This window comes from Chlamydotis macqueenii, chromosome 5, assembly GCF_036417535.1.
Source record: "Chlamydotis macqueenii isolate bChlMac1 chromosome 5, bChlMac1.mat, whole genome shotgun sequence".
NCBI lineage: Eukaryota > Metazoa > Chordata > Aves > Otidiformes > Otididae > Chlamydotis > Chlamydotis macqueenii.
The window spans coordinates 7,482,844-7,509,611 of record NC_141560.1 but is presented as its reverse complement, the minus strand read 5'-3'; the positions used below and the strand labels follow the sequence as shown (position 1 = coordinate 7,509,611).

Here is a 26,768-nt window from a genome sequence, read left to right as displayed (position 1 = left end):
TGTCTCTTCATGGAATTAAATCTCAATACATGTCTTTAGGACAGAGCTGTATGTATTACTCAGGTGGGGAAATCACCTTCACTTTGTAATTGGGCTTTGCCTTTTCCTCTTGACGGAGGAAACACGCGAGTGATCCCTCTGGAACTGGATTAACCTCTTCTGTGAGTGCAACCCATTGACTACTTTGAGTCACTCTGGAATTAACCCACATACCTAAATATGCTTTTTCTTAGTAATCTTTGGCTAAAGATCTTTGGTGTTTTAGGAAATTTTGTTAATTTACCCTTTAATGGATGCCTTGAGACTCTGTATTCTTAGCTTTATCACATCTTCCTTTATTCCCACACGGTTATTCTTTGGACTGACAGATGTGTCATCAGCAGATTTTGTGACCCATAGTGTTTCTGCTTACTTTACTGAGAAACCAATGAAATCACCAAGAGTCACCACTTCTAATCCTTGCTAGACTTCCTTTTAATGGTTTCCATTTTGCCATCCTTTTCACAAGTGCCTCAGTCACCTTACAACCCCAGCTGTGGCCCCTGTTTTCTCCCTATTTCCTAATAATTTCCCCCCTTCTGTTATGGAAATACTACATTTCTTTTATTTAGAAAATGAGATGTGTTGTCAGAGAAAGCTATGAGGAAAACTTGGCTAGATCCCAGCTAACCTAAGCAAACCTATTGCTACACTGATTGCATTTTGATTTATCTCCGTGCTTGTAATTACTCTTTGCCCTAACATTTGTTCAGGTAATGTATCTGTTTGTTTCCTTCTTCATGTATTAGCTTTTCTGGAAAACATCAACATCATCTTTGAAAACTAAAGCTAAGAATTAATTTAATTTTCAGCTCAAGCCTGGATTATTTTTACTTCAGTGCAGCTTGATCGCTTTTGTTGTTCTTTTTTCACTTATGAATGTGAAGAATCTTTGAGTATTTGTTTTAATGTTCTTTACAAGGAAATGTTTGGCCTGACGTTTGGCAATTCCCACTTTATCCCTATTCTTTTTACTCTCTAAAGTGTGGCTTTCTGTTGATCTATTTTTCTTCTATATTGTCAGTTCGCTGTTTCTATTTTCTCCTTTTGGATGATTATTTATCCATTTAGAACTGATTCCCAACTTTACAAGTTTTTCCCCTTGTTTGAGATACAACCTCTGGATATTTTGTACCTTTTGCTGTAAGGACATTACAGGTGTCCTCTGCTGCCAGGTGTCTGACTCTTCTATCTCTCACAGTCCACTTGTCTTCACTTATTACTGTCTATAGTTCAATATACTATCATTTATAATTTACCAACTCTTGCCCTTTTGAGATCAAGAACTCCAGTCCAGTTCACTTTGTGATTTTTCATTTTTTATGAACTGATACAATCCCTTCTTCAAGCTAATGGTCACTTCTTCAAAATCCTATCAGAAGCGAATGTAGTGTTGCATCACTTTCTGCGGAGTAATTGGCTATTCAGTGAAGAAATAAGCATGCTATTGCATCTGCAGGAAATATCAGCCTACTGTTATTAATAGCATTTATCCTCCAAGCTCATATCAAGAAAGATAAGTCTCACATTGTGAGGCAGTGCTCCGTAATATCCATCTCTGTAATAACATAATACAGGGTTGGATGCTGCCCAGATCCAGGCTATCCAGATTTCTAAGGATGGGCTTAATTTCTCCTCCCGTAAGCTGTGTAAGTGATAGGCTTCAGCTTCTTTGCATTCAGTGGGAGGGGAGCGAGACAGCTCCAGGAGGTGATTCATCCCATCCCCGCTGTCTGAGATGGATTGGGTGAATCACTCTTCTGACATGCCTCTCTCTTCACTCACCAGGGAGGGAAGGTGGACAATTTGCATCGACTGGATGGCTGGCCGTAAGGTTGCAGCATTCCGTGAGGTGAATCCCAGCCCGGGAGGGTGGTTAGAGCCCTGTCGTGGTGTGGCTGTGGGTTGTGCAGGTGTGCTGGAGCTCAGCCTGGACTGCAGGCTCCTCAGAGGATTTGGTCACCTCAATGGCTGGTTTTGCTGAATGCAGGTTGCTGTAATTGCTTGCATCGAGCAACTTGAAGCATATTAGCTTAAATTTAGCTTAAGAAGATCTGTATGTGCTGCAGTCACACCTTTGACTGCAGTGGCAACATGCCCTACAGCATTTCATAGAAGAGTTCCCAGCTCTGGTTCTTGGCCACTCTGTAAATTCTTCAAAACCACAATGTGCTGAACATTAAAACATAGTGAAAAGCTCTTCTTTTTTTTCCCCTCTGACCTTTTCTGATACAGTGTTTGCTGTTAAATGATGCAGAACCGATCCCATGTTCAGAGCCCAGAGGATTTAAGTTTGGGAGCACATTTAAAATGCATGTTTCATTTTTTTGTTGCTCTTGCATATCTGCCCACAGCTAACAACAAATAAATAAAAAATCATGGAGTGAAATCTAATCGAAAAAGTGCCTAGAGTTAAAAACACATTGTTCCCTAATAGACAAAAAAAAAAAAAATGTACAGAAATGTACCATTCAGCATACTGGGATTTAATTTTGAGGTTTAAACAGATTTTAATATATTTAGATCGTAGAAACCAATGGCTGGTTTTGGTTTTATTTTACTTTTTTAAACACTTACGCAATTGTTTCCTACTGCAGAAAAGACTTACTAGATTAGCAAGTAACCAGCTGATGAAATCTTTTACATCTTTTATGAACATGCAGCTCTGCTATTCTGTTGCTCCTTTAGTGCAGAACAGGCTCCACTCTCTCTTTCCTGATTTAGGAGGACATCTCTGGCACTCATACTGACTTGAATGATTTCCTGCACTCGTTAACCTTCATTTTCCTCTGGTGACAATGTTCCCTTTATCCTCTTGCATGTTTGGCTCTCGACCCCTCTATAAGATGACTTTGACAGCTTCATCCTTCCTATTGCCTGGCTTATCAGGGATTCATTAAGCGCAAGAGAACTTAGCTCCCTGTTCTTGCTCAAGGTGCAGAGGTCTGTTCCCACTGCGTGTATCGCAATTGCAGGAAACATATTTTTCAGCCTTTTGGTCAGAAATGTTTAGCCAGGTGCAGACACACAGCTTAGACACTTCTTTCATCCTGGAAGAACGAAATTTGACAGTGTGGTAACATCTAGGATCTGAAATGGCAAGATTCAGGTAATTTTAACAGGAAGAAGTGGTCCCTCTGCATTTCAGACTGAGTGCTGTCATCACTTGTGCCCCCTCTATCAAACTGAATTTCCTTTCTTAGTGTGTCAAGAGAATTTGAGAACACAGACTTTGCAAGGCACTTATGTCAGTAACCCTGGGCTTTGTTTAATCATGAATGGCTAATTTAATTCCAAAATTGAACATTCATTCCTCGGAAGTGAATTTCTGGATAAATTTGACATTGTCTACGTCCTTTGTGGTGGCTTCTGCTGTCTGCCAAATAGAAACGCTGGTACAAAAAGGGCTGGTTTGGAACTACTGCTTGTGTCCTCTCCCAATCCAATGGCCTTAGAAGTCACTGGGAAAGTCTCCTGTGACTCACACTTGTGACACTTAAGTCAGTGATGTGTATCAGACAGGAATTTGATTCCAAACTTAACATACAAAATGCAATTCTGGAGTAGGTGGTTTTTCAGTTAAAAGATTTCTACAGCTGAGATGACTAAAGATGAGCAAGCTGAATGTCCTCATATGGTTAAGACATAATCAAATACATCAGTCAAAACCTCAAGGGGCGGGATTGGATGGTTCATAACATAACAAGATATTCTCAGTCAGAGAACACAGACTAGCAGATATTACAGGCGGTTGGCCCAATTGACTGAATATGGCAGTGGAGTGACAAATGGTCATCTCAGAAGGTTGGATCTTCAATATAAAAAACGTGTGTTATTTACATGGTGCTAGTGCCAAATGAGATTACATGCTCTATTCAAGGTTTCTAATCACCACTCTGTTCCTTGAGTGCTGAGGTTACTTCAGTTAGAGCAGATGCTCATCCTTTAGCAGAAGGGTTTCCAAACTACTCATTATTGAGCATAAATACAGTTTAAAAAAAATCAAATTAAAGGCAGCCAGCAATTAGTTGAGTTTAGAATGCTGAATTTCTTAATAGCCCAATCTTAATTCAAGGCACAATCTTTCATATGATTTCCACCAAAGAGATCGTTGATGAATCTTGGGCAGAGAATTGTGCAATTAACAATTGTGCATTTATTGTCAGGTAATTTTTTTAAGTATAAAGGTACTAGCTTGACCCAACCCAGTAGTTAAACAGTGTGATGCATCACATGTTAATTTAGTGTGTGCTTAATTGCTCTTTCCTAGGTAGCATTTTATGGAACAGGCTTTTAAAGCTTCCAGTATTGTCTATATATTTTGCAAGATTAGACATGAAATATGAATGCTCATTGAATATACCTCTGATTTTTGGCCTTAAAGTAGTGTGTCAGACTGAACTGGCTTTAATACTTACAATGAAACTTACTTAAGTCAATTAAGCTTTGGAAAGAATACATTTCAATGTCAACTAAAATGAAACATTTATCTTTGTTTTGTACATGACAGATGTGATTGTTATCTGTGCTTAGGAAAAAAAAAATAAACACAGCACAAACTTTTTTCCAGAGTTTGAAATAAAAGCTGTATTTTTATATTAGTTGTAAAACTGCTAAACTGCCCACATAACTTAGAGAGAGAAGGTGGATGGAGGATGAAATGTCAGGCTGTAAACTCTCCTGATCGAGGGTTGACTCTTGACTTGGGTTACTTCAGTAGAAAGCCCAGTGTAAGCCTTGCCACTGGGATGAACATGAACTATTGGGTGTCAAAAGGGGACTCCCAAGTTTAGATTACAGGTCTCTAACTCCTTCCCTAGCCCTAATGTTGGCAATGAACAGGGACTCTTCAAGTAAAATGGAAATAACGCATACCTCCCTGACCAAAGTGATAGGACCTGATCCTACAAAAACACACCATGCTGTTTTCTCCCTCTGATTTCACAGTAAGTTGTAAACTTTCAGAATCAGGGATAATTCACTGAAACACACTGGAGATTAATTTCCTGATGTACACTATTAAACTACTGTATAGTTTTTTAATGTAGATACAGTTTCTGAGGTGTGACACTGATTCAGTAGTCCACTGGCCCCAGTCCCTTGTGTAATGAACATTGTAAGGAAGGGACTTCTCAGGTTATTGGACAGGTTGGCTGTTCAGAATGTCTCACAGGCATATATCCCAAAGCAAATAAGTAGATATACATTGCAGATGGAAATAAGAATGATAAACTAGATCTGTATCTTGTGTAAATGCAAAATACAGAAATCAAAATGGGAAAATTCCACTTCCCTCCATGGTATTAGTCATCATGAGAGCTTGAATGCAAATACAGAACTTCAATTTATTAAGGATTTGGGGATCTGAAACAAATTCCAACAGGATTTGAAAAGCATACAAGAACTTTGTTGAACAGATTACATCTAGAAATACCAGGTGTATGTTACCCTTCAAATGTTAGTAGTGAAAAGGAACAGCGGTGCAAGAAAGATTAATATTTTTCTGGTACGGAAAACTCCAGAAACTCTTACTGTTTGATAATAATTATTATAGAATATGCACTGAAACTCCAGAAACTCTTGCTGTTTGATAATATAATTAGCCAGTGTTTTGACTAGACTGATTTGATAATGATGCATAGAAAAGGGCAATTTAATCTTGGCACAGTAACTAGGAATGTTTGCCTCATTGCTTTCTATGTCTTAATTTCTGCTTTAAATTAAATGTCTTCAGCTTCTGAATGTTTTCTATTAGAAACCTTCCTTTGCAAACCTTCTATTTTGAGCCACTAATTAATTTAATGCAGAAGTTAGGTATATCATGGGATTGCAATAGATCAGCAACATATTTTTCTTCTCTTTCTGCATCTATAAATGCTATTAAAATACACTGCAAACCATTTCTGCATTGAGGAGGACATACATGATTCTTGTTCGCTCTGAGATATTTGGTTTAACTTTTTGTAGGTCCCTGTGCTTCTATTCCCTAAGTATTTGTACTTCCATTTATTTGTACTTCATTTATCTTGTGTGAAAAAAAAACCAACAAAACCAAAAACAACAACAAAAACACTGCACAGATACTTGCTTTCGGAAAATATCTGCAAAGTCTGTTGGTCAGAAAGGAAATTAACCCTATATGCAAAGGCATGCGGCTCTCTTGCCAGCACCCTGTGGTCTGTGTTACCCTCACTCAGAAAGGTGACGTGCCCACAGTTGTTAGTTCCATGTTCAGTCAGTGAGACATCTTATAAATAACGAAATATCCAGAGTCATATTAGCTGCGGTGAGGGATAATATGAAGTGGAGACTGTTGGCTAGAGAGAGTTACCCAGCTACTCTCTGATGGATGAGAGGAACAGTAGGGAAATTTCTCAGTATTTGCCCATTACCATTACTTTCTGATATTTCTCTTGAGCATCTGTTAATGCTGAGGGTTTCTGAAGTTTGTGGACCTCCGGTTTGGTCAGAATAGCAATCCTCTGCTTGGATTTATTAGAATACTGTTGTTCTCTGAGAAGCTTCAAGAAAACCCCACTTGGATGGTGTAGTTCTGTCTATAACCTCCTTCACAGCAAAGCAGAGTCTCCCGTTTACTTTAAACTGGCAAAGCATCAAATCACTCCTTTTTGTAATGAACATGCCATTTCTCACTTTGGATTTCACAGAACTCTTCTGTTACTTGGAAAGACTGAGCTTGAACTAAGCAATTTATCCACCTAATGACTGCCAAATTTGATTTACCCTGATGAGGACAAAAATATTGGATGGGGAGGAGGCTTTGATCTTGTATTCTGTCATCTGGGGCATAAATAAATTGTAAAGAAAAATTTAAAGCTCATTCAGGAATCACTGTACAGCTTTATGTGTTAGCCAGCAGGGTATTTCAGGTGAAATAATGATTTTTATTCTTTTCTAGGGGATCAGTAGCCTCTTCAGTTCCTTAAAAGTGGTGCGTCTTCTACGACTCGGTCGAGTTGCCAGGAAGTTGGACCATTACCTGGAATATGGTGCTGCTGTACTGGTACTGTTGGTGTGTGTGTTTGGACTGGTGGCCCACTGGCTAGCCTGCATATGGTACAGCATTGGGGACTACGAAGTTATAGATGAAGTCACTAATACAATCAAAACAGATAGCTGGCTCTACCAGTTGGCACTGAGTATCGGGACACCATATCGATACAACACCACTGGCTCAGGGCAGTGGGAAGGAGGACCCAGTAAAGACTCCTTGTACATATCCTCTCTCTACTTTACCATGACAAGCCTTACAACAATAGGATTTGGAAACATAGCACCAACCACTGATGGAGAGAAGATTTTTTCGGTGGCCATGATGATGGTTGGCTGTAAGTAGAATATGTTTTTATTGTGTTTAAGCAAAAGGTAGTTGTACAGCTAGTATGATGGTTGCTGTAAACTTTCTTGACATCCTAAAAATCTGAAGTACCTGCAAATAATGATGAAATGAACTTGGAATTGTTGAAAACTGGAATTGAAATTGTGTAGTTGCTGTAGCTTTTAAATTGTTTGTGAGACTAAGTGCAATACATACATAAGTGTGTCCAATGACAATTTTATATGGAGTTCAAGGTCTCTTCTTTATGCTTTAAAGATGGCTTTGGTCATGTTTGAAAGGTCTTGACTGGAATTTGGTTAAAAGTTAGAGTGCATATTCAAATTCAGATAGTCTGAGTTTTGCTTGTAAACTTGCACAGACTTGGAAACATTTGAAGTGCTTTTAGCCAATTTTCGAAACGTTTAGTGATTTCGTAAAGTGATTGTGTGATTTATGGCATTGGTTTGACTTACAACAAGTCCTGATTTTGTCTCCTGAATGTGATGACCTTTGTCACCAGCAAAGCTAGAAGTAAAGGAAATCATAAGACACGATATTGCACCTTTTCTCTGCTTCCTGCTGTTTCGCAGCTCTGGTGACAGTCTAAAAACAATAGTGGTAAGGCACATTTCTCGTTTCATGTGCTACAAGGTTAGATCACAGAGCAGCTCTCCAGGTTAACAGAAATCTGCAAAATATAGTAAAGACTGCTTAAAATGTTAATATCATTTGGGAGTGTTATTTTTCTGTTAAATAAATAATTCTTGGTATTTCTGTGATGCTTTCTATTTTTTGAGCTCTGTACAAACACTAGGCAATTATGTAGCAAGAGAGCAAACAAAACCTTTTGAAAATAAGATCTGCATAATCTCTCTGATAATTATCTCAGCTAACACTTTGAGCTCATCTCAGAGAAATACTGAACTATAAAAAGGAATTTTTCTTGCTACAGTCTTTCTAGATCTTTAGAAGATTAAAGCCATTTATTTCGATATTTTAAAATACTTCTTAAAAAGAGAGGTTGCAGTTTTAGGACCCTGCTTGCAGTGTTGTGCAATGAAATTTCTGCTGAACAGCATCTTTACATGATGGGTTGATGCGTTTCCAGACATTTTGAAGTCCGTGAAAAAGCAAATCTCCAAGCTGGAGCATTAATGAGCTATTGCAGCAAGGCCATAGAAAACCTATAGGTGCTGATTAGCCATTTGTTGAAACTGCTTTATGGTATTTACAGAAGGCTGGGGATTTGGAGAATAAAGTAGATATAGAACTTTAAAAAATATTGTAATATTTACTTGTCTTTTGTGGGGACTTCTGTTGTCCTGCAGATGAGGGTCTCACAGAAGGAACTAAGCAGCCGTGGTAAATTATTTAGAGTGGGGTGAGAACCATAAAAACATAGTGAATAATAATAATAATAATAATAACAACAACAACAACAAAAATAGATACATGGCCTCAGTGAGTGAAAAGGAAATGGAGATTGTAACCTGTTTTGTATTTGCCAAGTGGATTGTACTGTTGCTTTTTCATCTCTGAAACACATGTTAAAGATGGGGAATACACACAGCAGTATCAAAGTTGACATTTACAACAACCTATGTATGTGCCACTGGCTGGTTTTATAGTTTTCATAAGTGTTATGTACAAAATTATTAACTGTACATGTCAAATTTGTAAGTGATATTTGTAAGCTTAGTAGTTGGAAAACCATGAGTAGATTTATAGGCTTTTGGGGAAAGTCAAAAGTAGAATCTAAAATTCAAGAAGCATGGCAAAAGGACAGTATAAGTTGCTTGTTGCATGACAATAATGCCATCAAAATAAATGTGGCTTCTCTTGTGAATGGAGTGAAGAGCATTGTGACATGCAGGAAGGCTACAGACAGAAGAAACTTTTTAGATTATTTGCAAGTGTAAAAATGCTCAGTTACCATCAAATGGTTGAGTCTTTTGCAAACCTCTCAATGAAGATTTGAAGATTTTAAATTCATGCACATCAGTATGATGACTGCTCCAGACATCTAAAGGAACTGCTTGGTTGGTTGAGTACTGGTTAGAAAATATGCCAGCTTCCAAATAGATACTAGTCATGGGCTTTATACTGGCAATACTTCTGCAAAGAGGTCAGACCTGCAGGATTATTGTATAAACATGCTTTGCAGTGCCAGATGCTGAAAATATGACAGTCTCAATGCCAAAATGGGAGAGGAAGACCCAACAAACAGCTGATGGAAAATGCCATTTCTCAGGCAGAGTGGCCCGTGAGCTTGGGAAAAGGATTTGGCCCCAGGAAAAGGTGTAACTAAGAACTGAAAATTATTCTGTTACTTTCAGAACAAAACGTTTCAGATAAACATTCAGCAAAATTCAATTACAGTTCAATCGATAAAAAACTGTGGTGCCTGAACTGACTCCTGTTACAAGCAGGGAGAGGCTGTGAAATACCTTTGGTAGCTTTCCTAAAGAGGTCTGCTAATACCAATAGTTGATAGTGGCAGTGGCTTTTCTAACAGCCCGTGCCAAGTAAATGTCTTAAACCTAGCACTGGTATCGGAGATAGTAATTCATCACAATCCCAGCTGCCTACTCATGCAGGCTCAAGATAGGAAAGAAAATCTTCGCTGCATTGTCAGCTAGCAGGGACTTGTTCTGCAAGCCAGAAGTTTCCTATTCGCACTGGCAAAAGTTATCAGGACCAGAGAGGAGTATTTGGAGAGATTTGCAAATCCTTCTGGTGGGCAGGATTGCAACATGGTGTACTTGTTAAAAATACCCGCATTAAGATTCTGTAGCTGCTGATAAAGCATTGCTCGGTGCAGGGCGGTGGCGGGGGAAACCCAGATGAATGGGGATGCTTCTCAGTTTGATTGACAGGTTGTCACTTGATTGTTCAGTGAGGGCAGAATTGGGTGGGATATTTAGACTGAAATACATAACCTGTCTTGCAGGGAAGAGAGCTTTGAATAGCTTAACCTCATTTTGTGGAGCTTACTTCACATTTCTTTTTGCCTCACTTGCTCTTTCTTGGTGTCCAGTGCTGTTCGGCAATATTTTTTTCAGTTGCTTCTTGACACTTGGAAAGCTAAAAATAGCAAACATAAAGCATTGCATGACAAGGGAGCAGGGTTTTTACAAGGGTTATTGTTTAAATACCTATTCTGCATTTGCTGCCTAGATTTGCTGAATATGCATTGAAAATCCATTTTTTGCAGCTCCTTTTGTGTTCATATAGGTCATTTCGTCCCCTCTCTGCACAGAACAGAACAAATAGGTAGATCCGTCAGATCCTTTGAATGGACCAGGGATCGTTTATCATTCAGGAGGGACCTTTCTTCTAAACCTCCCGTTATCTTCTGTTGGCTCACAGCCTCTAGCAAGAAACTCAGCCTCTGCAGCTGAATCTCGCTCTGTCTCAGTGCACAGGCAGGTTTTCGGCTTCTGCAACACAGCCCTAGATGTAGATGTAAAACTAATGGGTTTTGTGCCTTTCACAAAAAGGAACACATTAAGAAAGAAGCCAGAAAGATACTTTTGTTCATAGACCATTTCTGTCTTGCAACTCAGGACAGCCAGGGCTTCAGTGAGCAGAAAGTCTGTAAAAGGGAAAAGGCATTTTGGGGAATTTTTTTTTTTTTTTTTTTTTGTCAATGTTTAAACGACAGGAGTTTGTGTACTGCTGTATACATTCTTCTCTCCTGTGCTTCCACTGGGAGAAACTTCCCTGCAGCTTTCCAGCTCCCTAGCTCGGAAGGTCTCTGATACACTTCTTTGTGCTTCTTGTGTCACCTGGAGCAGTTGGTTTGCCCTGTCCGTGTGCAACAGTGAAATTGCTCTGGCTGAGACTGAGCAGATACCAGAGTCAGTCTAGCCCCATAAATACAGCATTTACATGAGTTTATTTCTCCAGCTGAGTCAGCTCAACCCAGCACATACTTCATCTAAGCGATAACAGCAATCCAGTATGTTCCACTGGTCGCTGAAATGCTCTGATGATCCTTGCTGCAAGGGAAGGTCAGAACAAGATATCAAAGGCAGGAGTGCCAATAGACATTGAATACTTCACTGTTTCTCAGGATGTGAAATTCCCAGAAGAATCTTTTAGTCATCCATCAGTTCCCAGAAGAGCTGAGAAAGGGTGCTTTGTTGTTCCTGCTTTAGGGAGATACCTGTATCTCATATACATAGCTTGCCTTGGCTTCTGTTTACTTCCAGATTTATGGGGAAGCGGTTGTGGGGGATATATTGTTTTTCAATGGCTGTTTTAAAACTATGGTGAAGACAGGCTTGTTAATACAAATTGTTTTTGTGTATGAGCAGAAGAATTTGTTGTGGTGATTGTACAGGATACCTTGTCTGGAAAATTGGTCATTTCTGACAGCTGTTGGAGCAATTTCTAGACAGCTCTTTCCAAAACTCAATTTCTATTTTCATAACTTGAAATGCTGACTTCTTGTTTTCATGTTAAAAATACCCAAGGTGATGATTTGCAGGTTGGAAAAGAAAACAGACGTGGTTACTGTCACTTTGACCTCAAGTTATTATTGTTCAGGGGAGAGCTGATGAAGGAAAGCGTGGGTGGGTTCCTCTTGATACCCTGCTCTGCTTTTAATTTTGCTAAACGGAGAGAGTAGGACATGCTCTTTCCTGTTGAGACCGGTTGAGATGCTCTCATCTGAGCCATCTCTGGTTGTGAAACCTCCCGTATTGAGCAGTGGGTGAATGACGCTGGAAAGCTGCTGGTTGCTGGTGGGAGCCATGACACAGCTGACTGCTGAGGCCTGTCAGCTGTCTATCCATTGATCTGCCAGAACCTAATTCGTTATTCAAGTGGGTTCCCTCATTGTTCGAGTAACATTCGTCAGCTACCTGCCAATATGTGGTAGTTAGCCACTTGAGTGCTGTTTGTATGAATCGTGGGGGTTTATCTAGTAAATTTGTTAAGCGGTGGCTAAGCCCACGCGCTGACAGAACCGTGTGTAATTGTAGCAAAGCGCTTGTCTGGCAGGCTTCCAGACAAGCAATCCCAGGAGCCCATAGGATTTAATTTTTGATCACAAGGAAAATGTATGTGTAAGATAGCACCTTCTAGCAAAAAGCATTGCCAGTAGCGTAGACCAAATAATATTTTTTTACAGAAACAGATAGATGGTAGTGCGAGAAGGCTTTACATCTGTAGGAATTCATAGGACTGAGTGTTTAGCTGTGATTGCAATCCAACTCTGCTCTAAGGATGTCCTGCAAAAGTCCGTCCTGTCTAAGGGCATTTTGTTTTCCTGCAGAGATGTGGGAGAGACATGGCTCTGCACCACCTGTCCAGGAGCTGCAGAAGGGTTTGACCTCTTCAGAAGTAGAGGACTCATGCCAATTTTAGAGCTACTCCTTACCGTTCCTTAAAATGCGGACCAGTGCAGAAAAACATGTCTCTTTGAACAAAAGCTTGGCCCTGCTAGTGAGCTCTTAATTGCTTCAGCTACATACAGATGTAACCCCCAAACTGCATTTGGCAGGTGGGGTGCAGGATGCTTCCGCAGCAATTGGTGTAAAGTGGCTGGAGAGCTGGGTGACAGCCTGCACTCCCCGGAGGGATCGCCTGCAGGTTATTGCCAGGTTGGAGTTAGCAGAGTTTTGAATGTCCTATTGAATTAGTCCCAGTGAGGGAGGGATGAAGCAGCTTATAGAATCATAGAATGGTTTGGGTTGGAAGGGACCTTTAAAGGTCCAGTCCAAGCCCCTGCAAGGACCAGGGACATCTCCAACCAGATCAGGTTGCTCAGAGCCTCATCCAACCTGGCCTTGAAGGTTTCCAGAGACGGGGCATCCACCATCTCTCTGGGCAACCTGTGCCAGTGTTCCACCACCCTTAGTGTAAAAAATGTCTTCCTTATATCCAGTTTAAATCTACCCACTTTCAGTTTAAGTCTATTGCCCCTTGTCCTGTCACTGCCGGCCCTGGTAAAATGTCTCTCTGCATCTTTCCTGTAGGCCCCCGTTAGGTACTGGAAGGCCGCTATAAGGTCTGCCTGGAGCCTTCTCTTCTCCAAGCTGAGCATCCCCAACTCTCTCAGCCTGTGCTCATAGGAGAGGTGCTCCAGCCCTCTGATCATCTTTGTGGCCTCCTCTGGACTCACTTCAACAGGTCCAGGTCTTTCCTGTGCTGAGGGCTCCAAAGCTTCTCACTTCTTCATGGGATTCTATATTGTACGATGTGAATCTACGACAGGGTTTGGCAAAACTGCTAGTGAGAGAAGGGCACAAGGATGCTTCCAATCTAGGAGCTCTTCTGTGTGCAACTGCTTCCCTCCTACCCCTCTGCACAATCATGCATCCTCCTGGAAAGGCTGCAAACTCAGCTGTGCACTAAAAACTATGTCTCAAATTCAGGGCGTTTCATTTAGGGGCAGTGGAGATTGTCTGGAGGAGATAATTAGTTTCTAATTGTGCTTCTAAGAGATGTAGGGCTAATGGAGGAGGTGTTGATGTGGGGACTGCCTTGCAGCAAAGAACTGCTTGACCCAGAGTGGTTTGAAACATTGAGACAGGGTGCCAAAGATTTTCCCGGAAGGGCTGATGTGGGTGTATTTCTAGATGGTTTGTTCTGAGCAGGTTGGCATTTGGCCTCGTCACCAATATCCTGCTGGATGAAATACCAGGAGTAAAGCTGTGTATCACCCCTACCCCTTGTCTTTGAAGTAAGCATATCTTGATATTTTGGAGCTTGAAGAAAGATTCTCAAAAGGCAGCAGGACACCTTGAAGACTAGAGGTAAAGATTTCTGCACAACTAAGTCAGTGATACAAGTTATAAGTGAAACTGGGGATAAATTCATTACTTCAGTATTTCAGATGAGGCAATAAGAAAGGCAATAAATTATTTAACATCCAAATCAGGAGAGAGTAAAACTGTTCGTTTGCATTTAACTGTCAGCGCAAACAGAAGGATGTGACACAGGAAGTTACATGAAGTTGCCTTGCAAGGAAAAATTGCCCTTTTTTAGTGCCATTGAAAAAACACTGTGACGCTTTTGGACTGTTAAACCATAGTTGAAGAGCTATCAACTATGCAAAGCAAGGATATCAAGATTTTTCTGTGAGACCTTTTAATTATTAGTAATCTGAGTTATGTTTCACAGCTGGAGCAGATGAAGTGTTTCCAGGCAGGGCATTGGTCTCAGTGCGGCAGCCAAACTTGGCAATCTTCATATTCTCTGAAAAACTGCATGGAAAAAGCTTAGAGTATAAATGTATCTGTAGCGTACCGTAAAAAACGAGTTACTCTTAGAGAGTAAAAGATTTAGCATCATCCACTTTTTCATGAAACTTCAGTCTGAGAGTGAGATTGGGGTGGACACAACAAGGGTAATGGGCAGGAGCACCATGAGGGGCACGTGTGCCTTGTTTTGCTTTAACTATGACATGGCAGTAGATTTTTAGATATTCAGGGTCTAGTTTACAGCAAAAAAACATCTGTCTTTATATAAAAGAGCTTTAAAACTGTAGAACAACCTCCTTGGGAAGCTTTATGTGATTTTTTTTTGCAAGGTTATAGCTAGCATGTGTTTATATAAGCTTTACTTTTATTATCGTTGGCTTGATATGTTTAAATGAATTTATGGTATCAAGAGAGATGGAGTACTGAGTGGGGGAAGTAAGAATGAAGAAAGAAATTATATTTCGTGCTATTGAGCTATGTTGTTTAAAACAACTGAAAATTGCTATTAAATAAATGATACATAAATGTTGAAAATCAACCCTTAGACAGTGCTCTGGCTCGCACACAGGGCAAGCAACCACCTGAGATGGTCCCAGAGGGATTATCAGGTTGTCCCGAGTTACTCATAGCCTCTGTATCTCTCAGGAAGCAAAAAGTTTTAATTAATCCAACTAGATCAGCAAATATATCCGACTAGCTCTCGACACAGCATGGCTTTATAGCGTATTGTGCTAGAGGGATAAACAAATCTTGGAGAAAAGATAACCCCAAGGTATTATACCATGTGATGGCAAGGGCTAAGGAGATCGTTTGTGTTTTTCTGTTTTGAAGTTTCAGAAAGCGAAGTGGGTGACCTAGGCCTGTGTCTGCACAGAGATCCTTGGAAATCTGCAGGGCTTAATTTTTTATACTCACAAGATGATAATACCTGTGTGTGGTTGGTGTTCCAAAGGGAGGGTTGTGCAGGCAAGTCAGGCTGGTTATCCAGGTAAATCCTGCCTGATTTCAGTGGAGCTGAGCTCTGCAGTGGGCACTGCTTTTCCATGGGTAAAACTGATATTTTCTGTTAAATCTCTTTAGCATTGGCCTGGCTTTACTTGCAGGCAAGAGCTGTGGTTTATCAACCAGAGTGTACAGGAAGTTTTTAGGATGGGCACAGGAGTGAGGAGATGAATTGTTTTAGGAAGAGTCCCATTGTAAAAAAAAATGAACCATACTAGTAATTCAGACTTTAAATTTTTTCTCTTTTTTTTTTTTTTTTTTTCAGGTCAATCAGGGATTTCCTTGCCCAAATTTTGTTAAGTTGAATTTCAGAACTGAAAAACTGTGTGTCATTGTTGCACATCCAGAGAGGCTGATAGAGCTGGGGGTTTTGTGTTGTTTTTTGTTAAAGAAAAACAAAAAGCGCAGATCTCTGGGAGGTTTCATTATTGTGCTACTGCCTTTGGTACTGTAACATGTTTGGTGGTACTAAGCAATATCAGGTAATTGGATGAAAGATGACAGATCCAGTTCTTGATTTCTCATTGCTTCATTTCTGAATGTCTGAGTGTAATGTTCCTCTTGAAAATACTGAGAGCATGAGGACTGAGCCTGCACGTCTCTTGTCTTCATTCATCTTTCCTGGAGCTTTTCGGCAAGAGCCTTGTTAGAATCAGGAAAAATTTTCCACTGATGGAAGTGTACCCTACGTGGGAGTATGGCTGCAGGTTCCTCCTCAAAGAGCTTTACCACTTTTCCTTCAATTTGGAAGAAGGACAGGATAGCATCCGAAATGGCATCTCTCCCCTGAGTACCTGCTGTGCATTCCTGCCAGTGCTGAGTTAAAAACAATCCAGATGTGCTGCAGTAGGAATATTTTGGTCACGATTGATTAAAACTAGTTTTCTTCCACTGGCCAGCAGCCAGCATGGATTTGTCAAGACGAGTTCATGGCAAATTAATCTGATTTCTTTCTTTGACAAGATAACTGCCTAGTGAATAAGGGGAATGTAGTGGATACGATATATCTGAACTTTTAAAAAGGCTTCTGACACTTTTCTACGTAGCAGTCTCCTAGCAAACGAGTGAACGATGATCTCAACACAGTCATAACAAAGTCAACGATTAAAAAATCTCTCTCAAAAAGTAATCAAGGGCTTCACTGTCAAACATGGAGGGAATTGCTGGAGAAGTCTTTGCCCCACATGTGCATTTATTCAACATATTGATTAGAGTTGAGTGACAGAACAGAGAGAGTACATGGGGAGAGTTATGGGAAGGGATGCAAACACTTTAGATGACAGCCTCAGAATCCATAATGATCCAAATAAATTGGAAAGGTGGTCCGAAATCAGCAAGATGAATGTCAGTAAAGGCAAGTGCAATGCACTGTGTGTAAAGAGGCCAAGTCAAAGGCATAAGCGCAATACGGGGGATAACTGGCTCTGTTGCTGTGAGACTGGAGAGGATCTTGGAGGAAAGGGGAGGGGGAAAGTGATAGGTGACTGCAGACCATGTGGAACACAACAGTGGGCTAAAAATCTGTAAATCTCACTCTGGAAAGTGTCAGGAGCAATGTCAAAGGCAAGCTGAAGAAGGCATTTATTCTGCTGGGATTAGGGCTGGTGAGACATCTTTTCTTTTCTTTTTTTTTTTTTTTTTTTTTTGAGACAGGGCTTTAAGAAAGCTATGGACCAACTAGAGAGAGAGAACAATAAAAATCTATTACAGGATCTATGGGGATCTTAGGGGGAACAGTTGCAGAAACTGACTTTGGTTTAAGCTGATGGAAGCTGAAAGGGAACATGAAGATTGACTTCTACCATGGAAAGAGTGTGCTTAAAGGGAAAAAAATGTTGGTCCTCTGTGTTCCCTGAAGGGCAATCAGGTCAGGAGAGAATGACTGAGGTTGGAAAGATTCTATGATTCTATGTGGACACGATGTTGTTAGATTGGTGGTTGGACTCAATGATCTTAGAGGTCTCCAACCTTAAAGATTCAATGATTCTATTTTATCCTAAACAGAGGTTTCCAACCTCAGTCCACCAAAACTTTTAAACTGATTCAGACCATGGGCAAAGCCACCACCAGATCTGGCAGACTCCTCGTCATCAATGAGTATCTGTCAGGCTTGCTCCAAGTATCCTTGCTCCTGCCCCAACATGGCAGTTGGACCAGGCAATCCCTTGAGGTCCTTCCCAACCCTACATCTCTCTGATGTTGCAGGGAGAATAAGGTACAGCTGAAAGCTCACTTTCTCTAGAGGGCTGATCATCCTTTAACATTTAGTGATGTTTTATGGTCCGTGACGTAGTGACTGAATGTTTACACTACTTATTCATCCTATATAACTTCCATATTTGAGCTGTAAAATGTGCCTGCATGTGGTGGGGTACACTTATCCTGGGGAATTTTGTTCCCTGTGGAAGTGGTGGTTTCATCCAAATCGTGCGAGGCATTGAGAGCTGAATGGGACCATCCAACACTAAAACAAAGTTTTAGTGAGATTTTTTTCTCAAGTACAAGGGCTGCATGATAGTGTTCATATTCTCTAACATATTTGCAAGGCATTGTTTGGAACTAGCAGGACTTGATTCAATTATTTATAGAAGAACCTATTTTCACTGTGGGTCTGAACCAAGTCCATATGCAGGAAACAGAGGGAAATAAATTTCAGTAGAGGACTTAGACTTTTTTGGCTTTAAAATTTTTTCTTACTGAAATACAGTTCTCAGTTAAATGTTCTTGCCTCAGTGTTTTCATCAGGACCTTTTCATTAAGAAAATAAAGACTTACACTGAATATAAAATATTAATTTTATATTAGAATTTTTTTTCCCACTCTTTTTTCCTGTATTTATTCCTTTAAAATATGTTTTGTAAAAAATTCCACATCTTTTGGTATTATCCACTGGAAGAATAGTGGAAGGATGGAAGTAGAATCTTTCTGAAAGACTGAGAGATTTTGGGGCAATTTTTTTTATTTTTAACAATTTCTTTCTTTTTCCACGGGAAACTAAGCAAGCTGGTAAAAGGAAGAAGGCCAGCAGAAATGGATTTTTTTTTTTAAGTTGAAAGATAATAAGCTTTTTTTTTTATGTTTTTGTTGTAAACAACATGAAGGATTTTCTAATAGAGCAGAATATTTAATTTCTTGTAAAGTATGTCATGAAAATTAAAGCATATTTCAAAGCTCTATTGTGAAGTGTAATCAGATTTGAAACAGGATGAAGTTGATGGAAAAGGGGTTATAAATATCTGCCATTGATTTCTACATGGTGATATGACAATTAGAGATACCTTGAAGGGTGAATTCCTCTGCAGGAAAAAGCCCAGCTTTATAGAAAAGGCATCATGTCAAGTTCTCTGTCAGTTTTTCCTCAGCAGAAGATGGTCAATTTTGAGGTAAAAGCCCCTTAATTTGGCTCTTCTCTGATGTTTAAACACTGGAAGTACCAGTCGTATCTGTGTCCCTTCAAAATTTCTGTTTGTGTATGCACATGCCAACAGTCATGACAGTGGCTAGGGAAAAAAATTGTAGTTCTCACTGTGTGTTGGCAGGGTTGAACAGCCTGAAAGCATCGTCACTTGTCACACAGACAGACAGTATCTGCCTTTGGATGGGGTGCTGCATCCTTTATGTCTCATCTCTCTTGCCTTAGATGTGATCGAATGGCGTTAGGTTAAAGGTGAGGAGGGCAGAGCGAGGTGTGATGAGTCCTAACCTATTTTTTAAAAGCATTTAATCTGGTCCTCCGGTCCTTCCTGACCCGGGAACTTAAAGCCGTGGTGCGTTTTAAACAAATAGTCCCACTGACCTCATTGTTGCTTAACACGAGCTTACCTTTAAGTGTTTTTCTGGCTGCAAGCCATAATGAAAGGAACATTTCTGACGTTTGGGGTTTATGGGTGGTGCTTCCAAATATAATGAAGAGGGAATTAGGAGAGTAAGTCTCATTTGGAGGTCGCTAGGACTCATGCCTAACATTCATGTAAACATGTTGTAAAACGTCACCATCCATTTCAGTGAGGTCCCATGGATGGAAATTATTTTTTTACATGATATGTTTGAGTGATCACCTGTTTGGTAAAGAGACGGGAACAAACTGTCATTGCTTTATAAGATGAAAGGAGTAGCTTCATTTGCTCTTCTTCCTCCTTGACCAGAAACATCTTAAAGCATGGATGCTTCCATTCCATTATTTTTTTATAGGAAATTGAGGCATAAAGAAGATTACTACTGTGCGTCATTAATGCAGACATTTCCTGCTTCAATTGATAGTCCAACTTACCTAAAGGAAATGTAACTCTCTAGTTAATAAAACACAATCTTTCTATATTAGCACTTGAAAGGAAAAAAAAAAGGCAAGTCAATAAGGTAAGAAAGAAGTTCAGGAAAAAGCTGTTGGCATCAGTGCTGTGTCAAAAAATATTGAAAGGGCTGGAGGATGTGAGCCTGAAATAACGAAATGTGGGTGAAGATTGGTCATGCAAGAAGGAGCTTGTAATCAAACCTCCTTGTCTGAAGAATGAAGTCAAGGAGGAGAGAAAGGGAAAACAAGTGTGTGAGATGCCTACAGCACACATGACATGGTCACAGCCCTTGGAGGTCCTTGGCCAACCTTCCCTTTCCCCATGCACAAGGTAATCCTAGCAAAGAGGTCTGATTAGTGACGTGCAAGGCTTTGTGTGCCTGCATGTGAGTGGCGGTGTGCTGAGAGTGTTCTTCCCGAGCTTCGGAGTGGGACCCAGCCCTGCAGCTGTTTCACGTATTCTATCAGCTGCTAGAGGAGCAACGCAGGAGAGCACAAGCTTAAATCAATTTTCTGTGTAACCTGTAAAGAACAAAAACCAGACAAACCCTGGAATATCAGAGTGTGTTAATGAATTAAATCCTAAAGTGCTTTGCTAATTGGAGGTCTTCATGATAAATATTGAGGCCCTCCCAAGTAGACTACTCTCTAGCTGTCTTATGTCTTAAACTCTGCTGCATTACAGACAGAATAGAAAAAAAAATATTCATATGGTTTAAACATGGGTATTTTTTTGCTTAAATGCTTCTTATGAGCAAGAGAAGCCATTAAACGCTTCTAGATGTTTGCAATATTGTAAGGGGTGATTAGACGCTGTGGAAGGAGTTTTGTGTTCCATATTGAACACCCACATGAACGCACGGAATAGGAGGGACAGGAAGCCAGCTGAGCAGATTTGATCTAGCCTAATTAGTCAGATTGTTGTTGTTGTTTTTACCGTCTATTATTGATATACAAACATGCTGTTGAAGAATTAGTAATCTAAAACATTGCAGTTCATTACAATTTTTAGTGGTGCTGTAATAGCCATGCTCCATCTGGATGATAATAAGAAATAATGGACCGTAGAGAAGTTATGCATCCTCACCTTATAATCCATTTTCAGCCAGCTGAGAGAGCAACAAAGAGGATGTTTGCTGAAATACATCACTTTGCGATTATAAATGCAAAGGGAACAAACCGAGTCCTGTGTTCTTTAACACTGTGCCAGATATTTATTCCTTTTATTCCTTTGCATGCTGCACAAGTGTTTCTAACCAAATTTATACTGTGGATAAAGGCGCAGTGTCGTGTCAATAAGGCACAGGCATCTCGGCAGTGGCATGACTTTTAAAATGGTTTTTATGTTACTACAATAAGAATGTCAGAATGAATCAGGCTTTCTCATAGTTTATTGTCTTTCAGGTTATAATAGTAGCAACAAGCACCTTCATGTGTAATGGCAACATGTGGAGGATGTTAACTAACGTGTTTTCATGTGTACATGAGAAGGAGGAGTCGGTTGTGTTCTCTTTGAATTGGTAGCGTTTAATAGAGGAACAAGAGCTTTTGGTAGAGGTGTCTAAAGGTTAAGGCTGTCATCGAGGAATGTGAAACCTTTAGTTTCTTTTCCACATCTGACATTTGGTAGAATTGTGAACTTTGGCATTTGATAAATTTTGTGTTTCTTTTTTTCCTCTCCAAACCTATGCCTGATTTATTGGTTTAAATGTTAAATGATTGAGGGTGGGAACTCAGTATGTTTTTGTACCACCCAACCTACCAAATGCCTACCAAACCACATTCCAAGTTAGAGGAAGCCATCAAAACCGAATTAAAATGTTCCAGGAATTAGAAAAAAAAAAAAAAAAAACGGAGCCTGCACTGAATTAGTCTGAATTTCTGTAGTTGACTCTATGTAACTGGTTCAGACCTTGGGTTAAGTTTAAAGAGTGGAGTAGGCATTTAATTTTTACCAATCTACAGTTTAAAAGCTCAGGTGAAGGCAGAGGTAAATGGGGGATACTGTCCATTGCTCTGGCTGATCTAATAGCCTGCAGTCAGGATATTTCATGATAGCCAAAAGTTCATGGTGGTCTGACCCAGAGCATTTGGGAAGAAATCAGATGAACCTTGTAGTTCATCCTAATAAAAAAAAAAAAACAAAACCAAAACAAAACAACAAAAAACCTGGACAAAACCAAAACAAAATACTATATTGTTTTGCTTCAGGGGATGCAGCCTACCGAACAGGACTGGAGGCAATTCTTTCTACCCCGAGCAGCATGTTCAATGGTAAATAGTTCCAGGATTAAGATAGCCAGGGTACATGAGAACAGTACAGATTTGTGCTGAAATTAGTCCCTGTCTGTTGCTTCCCATAAGAGTGTGATGAGCATATGTAGGCATGAATGCAATGGCCCAATACATCCTGATCTTGTACACTGATATATTAGCATGATTAAGGCAGGGCCATATTATTTGGTAGAATGGTGAGATATATGGCTGACATGACAAAGCCACAGGAAGTACCTGTTATAAATCTACAAAACGTTTAGAAGTCCCATCATAGACACGGGAAATGTGAGTTGTTTAGGACGTTAGGCAACATATTCAAAACACTGATACAACCTTGGGGAGTTTTTCCCATTCACTTTCAGAGAGATCTTGGCATTTACATCATATTTCCTTCTTTTCTGAAAAAACATTTCCCATTGCAACCAACATAGAACACTTAAAACTAGTTTAGGATCTGCTCCTTGCTCCCTTTTTACCCCTCAAAACCAACACAGCAATATTAGGTATAAAAAAAGAAATATGAGATAACAGCTGCTAAACAGACAAGATTAAGATAAACCATCAAGCCATTACTCTGAGGTCCCTGGCCTCTGAGCACTAGGTCTTGGAGCGCTAAGCCTTACTAGTAGGTTAATATAAAGAACAAGAAACCAATTTAAGATCTCACTATTTTTACTTCTAAAATTATGGTGTTTTGTCATTGGCCTGCACTTTCTGCATGAGAATTCTTTGGCTTCTTGTTCTTACAACCTGTTTTTGTCTGAAAAATTTTGGAGTAACCTTAAAAAAGAAGCATAATAAATTCAGTTCTACTGTAGATAAACAAACATGTTATTTTGGAATGCTTCTAATATTGGAAGGATATTTTCAAAGTTTGTATGTCTCTTTTATCCTAATGTGATCAATAATTTATTTTGATACTTCTGTTGATATCTGTTGTTACTCTTAGATATAATTCCAAACATGAATGAAAGAGACTGTATTTTTCGTGTAGAGCTACAACAAATGAAAACCAGCCAAACTAATTTTCCCTCAGATTTGCTAAAAACATTCACCTTGACATTGGAAAATATTGGGCCAAAACAAATCAGTCTGACGAAAGGAAGGAAGTTTAGAGTGGGCGGTGAAACTCTCTCAGCTGGGGAATGCACTGTTCACTCTGCAGATAACGGTTTAACTCTCTTAATCCAAACTAAATAATCTTATTTTCATTAAAAAAAAAAAAATTGAATATACCTTTGTGAGATATAGTATTACGATACTTCCATTTCCTGCCCCAAATAAAATCTGCCAATCAGCTTTATATTTGTAATATTATCTTTCCTTCACTTTATAGTCGCTTTGCATTCAAGGCACCTTACTGAAAATACGAGAAAGTTAATACCGTAGTCAGAAGATTTGGTTGGAAAAGTGTTACAAAATTAGGACAAAGTTAATTTTTGACAAATCCATTTCTTAGGTTTTGATCCTACTGCTTCATTTTAGAAGCCAGTATAGAACAACAGACTTTACTGGATTCTGTTCAGGCAGTCTGGGTGTCTCATATATCAGATTGAGATGTTTTGACAATTATCCCATTGTTATCCTCAGGAACACTATCCTCATATACTGTTTTTCTTGAAATGGTTTCTGTGAAGTTGGTAATTAATTTTTTTTCCTAATCCTTCCCCCCAAAATTGCTGACGCGGGACAACCGTTGACCTGACATGCAGCTAGGTAGTTATGTACAGCTATAATTGGAATAAGGCCATCTATGTTGTCCTAGGGCAAAATCCTGACATAGTTTTGTTGCTTATTTCCGTGCAACCAGAATGATACCTCTGTTATTTTGACAATGAGGGGAGACCTACAGGATCCATAGGCTTAACTATGCAACAGTATGTCTTGTTGAAACTAATTTCAGCTCATTTTTCGTGACAAGGTAGAGCATGGGTCTTGTTATCTTAGAGTCTGATTTATGTGGCATCTTCTTCTTAGAACAAGGGGAATCTTCAGTCCCCATCTCCTTTTTATCTTTTTTCTCTTTTTTTTTTTAAGTGAAAGTCAAGCTGGCTTTAGTCAGGGTGTACTTATGACGTTGAGATGTTACAATGAGTACCTATCAACTCAGAGTTATTTTTTGTGGCTGTTAGTAGAGGCTATTTGTGTAGGCAAAAAGTGAAGCATGTATTGTGCATCACAGTAGAATATGGAATTGTAAGAAAAAAATATATTTTTTTGTTTGGTTATGAAATTATCCATGCCATCCCATAACATAGTGGAAATAGCATGTGAAATAATTGCTGCTAATTAAACCTTCCTGATTTAAAACCATTTCCATAATCTCATCAGGCTAAGTATGTAGCTGAGTGTTGTATGGGCTAGTTAATAAAAATATTTATAAGCGTGGATCATGGTGAAATTAGAAAAGGTTGGCATTAATTATGATCAGGTATTTTTCTTCCTCTTTTCCAACCCTGAATATGTCTATGAACTGGGTTGTGAGGGCTGGCAGTAAGGTTTGTTCCCTGTGTTTCTTCGTGCTACTAGAGGAGAGATTTTCTGCTGTCGTCTGAAACATTTATCACAGCAATAGGTGTGAGGATTTTCTTTCCTTTGGGAGGTTAGTGCACTGGGTTCCTCATGCAGGATAAATAAGCTTTTTTTGCAGGACTATGTTGTCAAAGTCTTTAAGTACAGAATATTGGAGACATTTAAAATATATTGAAAAAGCACTTTGGGTCCATTTCATAGCAGTCGTTCTGTTTGCTTTGGCTTTAATCTTGGCCATTTTCCACTGGAAAATTTGATGCACACTTTTCCCACAAAAGGGACAGACTCTCACCTTTTTATAATCAGTACATACACAGCTGTCCGTTAATCAAGCACTTCATAGAGAGTGCAGCAAATGTATCTCAAAAAGCAGGGTGTCCCACTTGACGAATCTTTAAGGATTAATGAAATATAAGTAGTACCAAATAGCTGTGCTAAATTCTCTGAGGAGGAGGAGGATTCTGCTTTGCCTCTCCCTTACGGTGGTTGCATCGGCAGAGCTCCTTCCGGTGTGCTTTGTGTGGATCCCGGAGATTTCATCTCTGCAAAGGATGAGGCGGAGGTGGTCCAAGGGAAACATGGCAGACGAGTGTGGTTTTCCTCATCCAGACCTTATGGTGGAAGAAGGGCACAGGTTTTGGAGTGTCAGCAGTAACCTGGGTTCCTGTTAAAACCTGGGGTGAGCCTGGAACAGTCATTGTGCGCAAGAGGCTTGTTTGCAGTGGAAATGTCTTCCTGGGAAGGACAGTACACTCTTTTATTTTAGGTCTTGGAAAATTTCTGTGAGTGAAAGGACCAATATAGTCAGATTGAAATGTTATATCTGGAGCTTTTATTCAGTCAATTCCATTATTGGGCTGAAAAAACAACAGGATCAGGAAAAAAGGGAAAGAGAGGAACAGAATCCTCTGCTTGGACCATGCAGGAGGGGAATGTCAAGGCATCTGTGGTTGGTAGGTCCTTGTTGAATTAACCAGGAGAAAATGATTTTGGACCAGTTGCCATTTTTTTCCTGTTCCCGCCCCGCCCCCTTCCCCCCAGTTTAGAGCCAAATTTGTCAAAGCAATGTGGAGTTTTGTTCAACCTGATTGTTTTCACAGGAATTTAGAGAACTGATTAAACCATGTGGTGAAAGCCACACTGCTGTTTTTAAGATGCCCTTAATGAGAAACTTCTTTTTTTACTTCATGGTAATAAACTGAAAAACTTAAAAAAAAAAAAGTTTCTGATGTATTTTGGTAATAGTTATAGATGATAATTTCTACTCTCAGCACAAAACTTAACCTTCGCTTTGACCTGTGACCTGAAAAAATACCTTATTAGGGCTTCTGGATTGACCCAGTGGTGTTTTGTAGGCTAATTCAGGGTTTGGGTGCTTAACATAAGAATATCATATAAAGATGGGGTTAGGCAGAGGTAGCAAGTGTGTCTGTTCCTGAAGAGTAATAATTTTAATTAAAGTTCTGTGCTTTTCTTTTTGACCTCAGGCTGTAGTTTTTCACCGTGCTGTGGGACTTCTCCTATTTTAACAGTCATCATGCAGCATACTTTCCTAGGAAAAAGCTGTATAATGGGGGGACATAATCTTAGATTCTCCATCATCTTAGAAAAGCATATTGTGTCTCATAAATGAGTATTTATCTTACTGTATAGTCTGGAATATTTTTAAAAAGACCCCCTTGGCTAGAATTCATCTTGCCTAACTTAAGACATATATCATAAAAAATTACTGTCTTTCCTGACCTCTTTTGGGTTTCTTTTAGACTCACTCGGAAGAAATGGGCACTTTCAAGGCACAATTCATCCAACCCATTGTAGGTGTCTATAAAATGAGATGAAACTGTTTTCTTAATGTCTGATTATAAAGCTAACTTAAATATAGATATTTGTATCCTACATTTCCTTAGAAACAGAAGCAGAGTTTTGTAAGGACAATGCAGCTGTACTTAGATAAAAACACCTCATGAAGCATGGGAGTTTTTACATTGCCAGTAAATATTTTGTCATAAAAGTTTATGGAACTGAAATAGCATATTTGTACAGAAAAGGAAGGAGGAGAAAGCGGAAAGGATTGTTT

General features: G+C 39.5%; 1 protein-coding gene across 1 annotated transcript in view; it reads left to right on the top strand.

Moving 5' to 3' along the window:
- KCNH5 (potassium voltage-gated channel subfamily H member 5) overlaps positions 1-26,768 on the top strand; it is a 142,366-nt gene that overhangs the window by 38,273 nt on the left and 77,325 nt on the right. The window contains exon 6 of the mRNA XM_010116145.2: positions 6,959-7,388. Within this exon, the coding sequence (XP_010114447.1) occupies positions 6,959-7,388 (430 nt within the window). The remainder of the gene's footprint in view (positions 1-6,958; positions 7,389-26,768) is intronic.